Source organism: Oratosquilla oratoria, chromosome 41 (assembly GCF_046742065.1).
Source record: "Oratosquilla oratoria isolate Oo_2021 chromosome 41, ASM4674206v1, whole genome shotgun sequence".
Taxonomy (NCBI): Eukaryota; Metazoa; Arthropoda; class Malacostraca; order Stomatopoda; family Squillidae; genus Oratosquilla; species Oratosquilla oratoria.
In genome coordinates this window covers 33,182,116-33,188,690 of record NC_134817.1, presented here as the reverse complement: position 1 = coordinate 33,188,690, position 6,575 = coordinate 33,182,116, and the positions used below count along the sequence as shown (strand labels likewise).

The window sequence follows — 6,575 nt, the reverse complement described above, 5'->3', positions numbered from 1 at the left end:
AAAAATTTAAAGGCTCTTGTGACATGGCATGTATCACGATAATTCTATATTTGGAAGGGCATTCACTCGAGCCATTCAGACATCTTCCTGCAGAGTTGCTCGGTTTACTATATACACTAGTGATGAATGTACCTTCTGAGCCATCTACCCACACATCTAAAAAAGGGATTTCATTATCAACGCTCCTCTCTACAGTGAAACTAAGGCATGAGTTTTCTTCCATTTTGTTCTTAGGGCATTCTAGTTGTTCCTCTCCTTCAATATCTACAAAAATGTCGTCAATATATCTAAGGTACATATTGGGTTTCTGGCTTAATGTATCAAGGATATGATTCTCAATATGGTACATGTAGGCCTGAGCAAATAATACGCCTAAGGGACCCATAGCAACGCCATCTGTTTGGAAATAAATTTTGCCTGAAGGGCATCTAAAGGGAACTTCTTTGGTACAAGTCCGTAGCATATTTTCTAGGGTGAGGCGTGGTATCTTCGGAGGAGGCAAACTATCGTGATTGAAGACATTCTGTAATATGATCTTAATGGTGCCTTCTACAGGAACGTTAGTAAATAGACTTTCTACATCAAGGGAGGCTAGGATTCCTTGAGGATTAGTGTTTCTAAGGAGGTCTACAAATTCATCTGTATAGCTGAGAGCATGGATAGTGGCAATGTATGGAATGATTAGGTAATTTATTTGTTTAACTAGTTGGTATGTGGGTGTAGGAATTTGGAAATATTTGGTCTCAGGTTTATGAGTTTTCACATTACCATAGAAATACCCAGGTTCATAATGACCTTGCAGAGGAGAAAATTTAACACCATCCTTGGAAGCATTTGCATTGTCAATTAACTTAAAGAAAATTGATATGTCTGGAGGCAGGTTTGATAAGAAGCCATATGCCAAATATTAACATCCAGCAAAACATGTGCGGACATTTGGAACATTTCGTGGCACCCCGTGTCATGCCACGAAGATGACGAACCCTGAAACACTCTTGAACCACCATCTCTCTTAATATCCCATTTTGGTGTATATATATATATATATATATATATATATATATATATATATATATATATACATATATCTATATAAAAATATATATATACATATATCTATTAGTGAACTTAGGGAGCAGGTTTTCATTAATACATTTTCTATTAAAAATCACTGCATACTCTGCGTTGGTGATCTTCTTCTTAAGACTTTCTATTTTCCTCAGTATTTTCTTCTCTGAAGCAGGGAGAGAAAATATCACATTTCCGAACGAGTCCATGTTTGGAAATAAAAAACAACATTTAACGACGTTTCGCCTATACCTTAGGCATCTTCTGGTAAATTTATTGAAGAAATTATTTACAAGAATATAAATACAGAAAAATACAGAAAAAGAGACATAAAGGAGAGGTCAATTGGTAACACGCGTCATGTTCTGTTGGTGACGCGGGATGCTCCGAAGAGCTCTAAACATTTCAGTTTCTTTCTGTTGGTATCCTTAACCAAAATTGAGGTGCTTTTATTTAGCTGGTCCCGTGTAATGGTGGTATTGTGGGATTTTGTCACGTGGGTTTTTATCGCGCCATTTTGCATATGTTGTGTGAGCCTCTGAGTTAAAGTTTGTGTGGTATGGCCTATATACTCTTCTTGGCAAAGCACACCGTCTTTGTATAAATCACAAGAGTATTTGTATACCACATTATTTTTCTTGAGTTTATCCGTGGTAGCTGTCATGTTATTTTTCATCACCAGCGATGATGTTCTAGGGTTACGGTAAAAGATTATAAGGTTTATTTTGTCCTCTTCTTTTCTAGGCTTACAATTTCTGTGGATTATGTCTTTTAGAGCTTTTTCATCTTTTTTGTACGCTGATGACATTGTATTTTGATAATAAATGTTTATATTATTTTTCTGATTCTCTAACTCTTTATTCTTGGTGTTGGCTTTCTCCATATTACTTTTAATTTCCTTATCGATGTCCCTCATTCCAAAGCCATTGTTTGTTAAAATTTGCTTGACTCTAACAAGTTCTTGGTGTAGTAGTTGCCAACTGGAACAAATTTTAAAGGCTCTTGTGACATAGGCACGTATTACGCTCATCTTATATTTGGAGGGACATTCACTAGAACCGTTTAGACATCTTCCAGAATTAGTTGGTTTTCTATAGACAGTTGTGGTGAAAATGCCTTTTGTACCATCAACCCAAACGTCTAGAAAAGGAATTTTATTGTTGACGCTCCTTTCCACCGTAAAGCGTAGACAAGAATGTTCTTCCATTTTGTTTTTTATGTCATCAAGGTGTTTCTCTCCTTCTACATCTACAAAAATGTCATCTATATATCTTAGATACAATTTAGGTTTAACGTTTAAAGTATCGAGGACGTGATTTTCGATATGGCACATATAAGCCTGTGCAAATAAGACTCCTAGAGGACTTCCCATACTAACACCATCTAACTGGCGATAAATTCTGCCTGATGGGCATCTAAAAGGTACTTCTTGGGTACATATCTGTAACATTTTCTGCAAGACGTGACGAGGGATTTTTGGAGGGGGCAAACTGACATGGAAGAAAATACTGAGGAAAATAGAAAGTCTTAAGAAAAAAGATCACCAACGCAGAGTATGCAGTGATTTTTAAAAGAAAATACATATATATATATATATATATATATATATATATATATATATATATATATATATATGTATATATATACACATACATATATACAAAATCACCGTTCGAAATGACAGTATATATATATATATATATATATATATATATATATATATATATATATACTATTATATATATATATATATTTTATATATATATATATATATGTATATATATACACAATATACATACAAAATCACCGTTCGAAATGACAGTATATAATATGTATATATATATATAATGTTTATATATGTAAATATGTATATATATATATATATATATATATATATACATATATATACATATACATATATATATACATATATATATATATATATATATATATATAAGTATACTATATATATATATACATTTTATATATATACTACAAATATATATATATATATATATATATATATATATATATATATATATATATATATATATGCATATAGTCGTGAAGCGTGGCATGAGATTCTCTTTCAAGTATATTCTGTTGAAAACGACAGCTAATTCATTAGATATTAATTTCGTAAGTTTTCTAGCTTTCGGAAAGTAGATTTCTGAAGAAAAGAGAGGGGAAGAAGCAAATTTCGAATTGGCATTGGGAACTTATATTAACACAGAAGTCTACGTTCTAACGTAAACTTCTGTGTTAATATAAGTTCCCAGTGTCAATTGGAAATTTTCTTTCCTTCTTTTCCTCAGAAATCTACTTTCCGAAAGCTAGAAAGCTTGCGAAAGAAATGAATTTCTAATGAATTTGCTGTCGTTTTCAACAGAATATTCAGATATACATACAAAATCACCGTTCTAAATGACAGTATATATATATATATATATATATATTTATATATATATATATATATGTGTGTGTGTGTTTGTGTTTGTGTTTGTATGTAGATAGATATATATATATATATATATATATATTTATATATTTATATATATATATATATATATATATATTCTGTCGTTTTCTCGATTAGTTGGTTTATCACCTGCAAATGGTCTAGAGTCGAATATCCGCTCCTAAAGCCTGCCTGTTCTCTCGGTTGGTTTCCATCCAAAACTTGACTTAGTCTATTTGTAAGGATTTTGGAGAATACTTTATATACATTTGATAGCAAGCTAATCGGTGGACAGTTACTAAGGTCCTTCTGGTCTCCTTTTTTACGAAGCAAAATCACTATAGCATTGCACCACGTATCAGGAACGCTTTTTTGACGTAAGCACTGTGTGTACAACTCAGCTAATTTAATATGAACTAATTTCCCTGCGTCTTTCGACAGATCTATCGATATACTATCTTCCCCAGGTGCTTTTCCTCGTTTCATAGTTTTTAGAGCAAATTCTATTTCTTCCTTTGTAATCTCTGGTACACTACTAATGTCTTCACATGAATTTACTGGTTCAACTACGGTCTTCGACGAGTAAAGCTCTTGGTAAAATTCTTCTACTCCTTTTACCATTTTGTTTCTATGTTAATTATTTCTCCATTTCTATCTTTCAAACATATCATTTGCTGTCTTCCTAAAGCATGTTTGCGCTCGGTCACTTTAATACTTTTACCCTTCCGAATAGTCTCCTTTATTTCATCCATGTTTCTCTTTCTTTTCTCTAATCTCTGCATTTTGTTGATAAGCTTTTTAGTACTCTTTCTATTTCGTCTCTCCTGCTTTTAATCTGCATGGTCCTTCTTCTTTTAATTAGGTTATTTGTAGCTTGGGAGTATTTGTTTTCTCTGATGTTTTTTGTACTTCCTACTTTCTCTGCCGATTCTCTAATGATATTTACTAAATTCAAATTGATATCTTCCACGGTGTCCTCATTAGTTCTTAGAGCTTCGAATCTATTTTTAATTTCTAACTGAATTTTTTTATTATTATCCTTAACCTTTGGAAAGTTTTTTCTTTCTTAAAATTAGTTTATTTCTCTCGGCTCTGAAATTGAATTTTGGTGTGCAACCTATCATTCTATGGTCACTACTTATGTTGACTTTATTTATTACGGTAACATTGTTAACGCTTTTGCTCTCATCTTCAAATATGAAGTCTATTTCGCTCTTTGTTGTTCCATTTGGACTTCTCCACGTCCATTTATGACCTCCACGCTTTTGGAAGGAAGTGTTCATTATCCTCATGTTGTACTTCTCTGCAAAATTGACTAACATCTCGCCTCTGTCATTTCTTTCACCTACTCCAATCTTACCAATGCACGTCTCATCGCTCTTCTTCCCCACTTTAGCATTAAAGTCATCTATTACCAACGCGTATTTACTTTTTTCTTGACCCAATACCTGACTTAAATCATCATAGAACGACTCAATATAATCGTCTGAACTCTGTGTAGTTGGTTCATAAACCTGAACTATTTTTAGAGTGTAGCTTTTACACAGCCTAATCACAATCCAAGCTACCCTGTCTGACAAACTACTGAATTTGACTACGTTACCAGCAACCATTCAGTTTATCAAGAATCCTACTCCACTAGATCTTTCTTTGTCCTTACCTCAATAGAACAGGTGGTGACCATTTTGTAATTGTATCGGCTTTTCTTCCGCTCTTCGTACTTCGCTCAGTCCTACGATGTCCCACTTGATGTTGTCAAGTTCTTCCATTAAACTCTCCAGCCTGTGATCTTCTGAGAGACTTCTGACGTTGTAAGTATAGATCTTCATTTCTCTCATGTTGTTTAATGTCCAAGACTTGGATCTGCTTGGACAGTGCTTACTCACATTCGGTGGCACACTGCCCGTAAGCACACGAGGCAATGCGGTTTGACCTTTCGGAGACGATGATCCAACAGGAACGCCCGGTTTTATTTTGGTTGTGCTCTTCATACTGACTATGAAGGGGGGTTGGCAGTAATCTCACCTCCGTGCCAACTGGTTTCTGGTGAGATATTTCTCTGGCGTCACCTTATTCATTATATTCGGTGAAGCCCTATATCTATAGGGTGCCCAATGGTCCACGCCGTCATTATGACGGTACCCCATATATCTATGAGGAGTTTCTCTATTCGCCATCAGGGACGTGCCAGTTTGCAGTGGGTCCTGCGACTGTGCGTGTGAGCTGCTCTTTGTCTGATCTTTCTTACAAAACCTGTTCGATATGGGTGACACTGCAGAGATTGTCTCCTCATCGACATAGCTTTTGTAGTCATTAAGATTCTCAAGCCTATCCACCACGTCAAGGTGTCAACTCTCGGATATATATATATATATATATATATATGGGGGTAATAAAGATTAAATAAATTATCATCCTAATAATAATCAATATACAAATCAAAATTATCTACTTCTTCAAGTAAAGCTCATCGTGAAGCAACGATGCGAGAGAGAAGGAGAGGTGTGCACAGTGTGCCAAACTACCGGGAACACACAACGACAAAGTGGATTACACGACCACCAACCGACCACAACTATGTAAAACAAACAGACCTACACACATTTGTTCCATCCAAGCCTACAATAGCCTTCACCACTACACTATAAACACAACATCTACGCAGTATCCCCCCTGTGATCTAGTTAAATTAACTTCACCAATAAACCTTGACCCTTACGATCCATTTGTCAGCTGGGCATTGGGCTGAGATATTAGTAACACACACCGGCTTGCTGGTGTAGTGGTCCGCACTCGCCTGCTAACTTAGCGATCTGAGTTTGATCCCTGCCTAAGACTGAAAACAATCACTGCAATGCAAGCCTGTGCCCCTCTTTGGAGTAAGAAGTTACGCACGCGCGCACGCGCGCGCGCGTGTGTGTGTGTGAGAGAGAGAGAGAGAGAGAGAGAGAAAGATTATTCTTGAAAATTAGTTTATAAATTAGTCTGGAGTAAAATTGGATTAAGACTCCTGTTTTTGCTCTTTCTGCACTCGTCAATTCGTCGGAAT

The 6,575-nt window shown here is 35.1% G+C and overlaps 1 protein-coding gene across 1 annotated transcript in view; it reads right to left on the bottom strand.

Annotated features, from left to right (window-relative positions):
* Positions 1–5,517, bottom strand: part of LOC143021145 (uncharacterized) — a 5,668-nt gene extending 151 nt beyond the window's left edge. The window contains exons 1-2 of the mRNA XM_076178435.1: positions 5,442–5,517; positions 133–870 (exon numbers count right to left, since the gene is read on the bottom strand). Of these exons, the coding sequence (XP_076034550.1) occupies positions 133–870; positions 5,442–5,517 (814 nt within the window). The remainder of the gene's footprint in view (positions 1–132; positions 871–5,441) is intronic.
* Between the last annotated feature and the right edge of the window lie 1,058 nt (positions 5,518–6,575).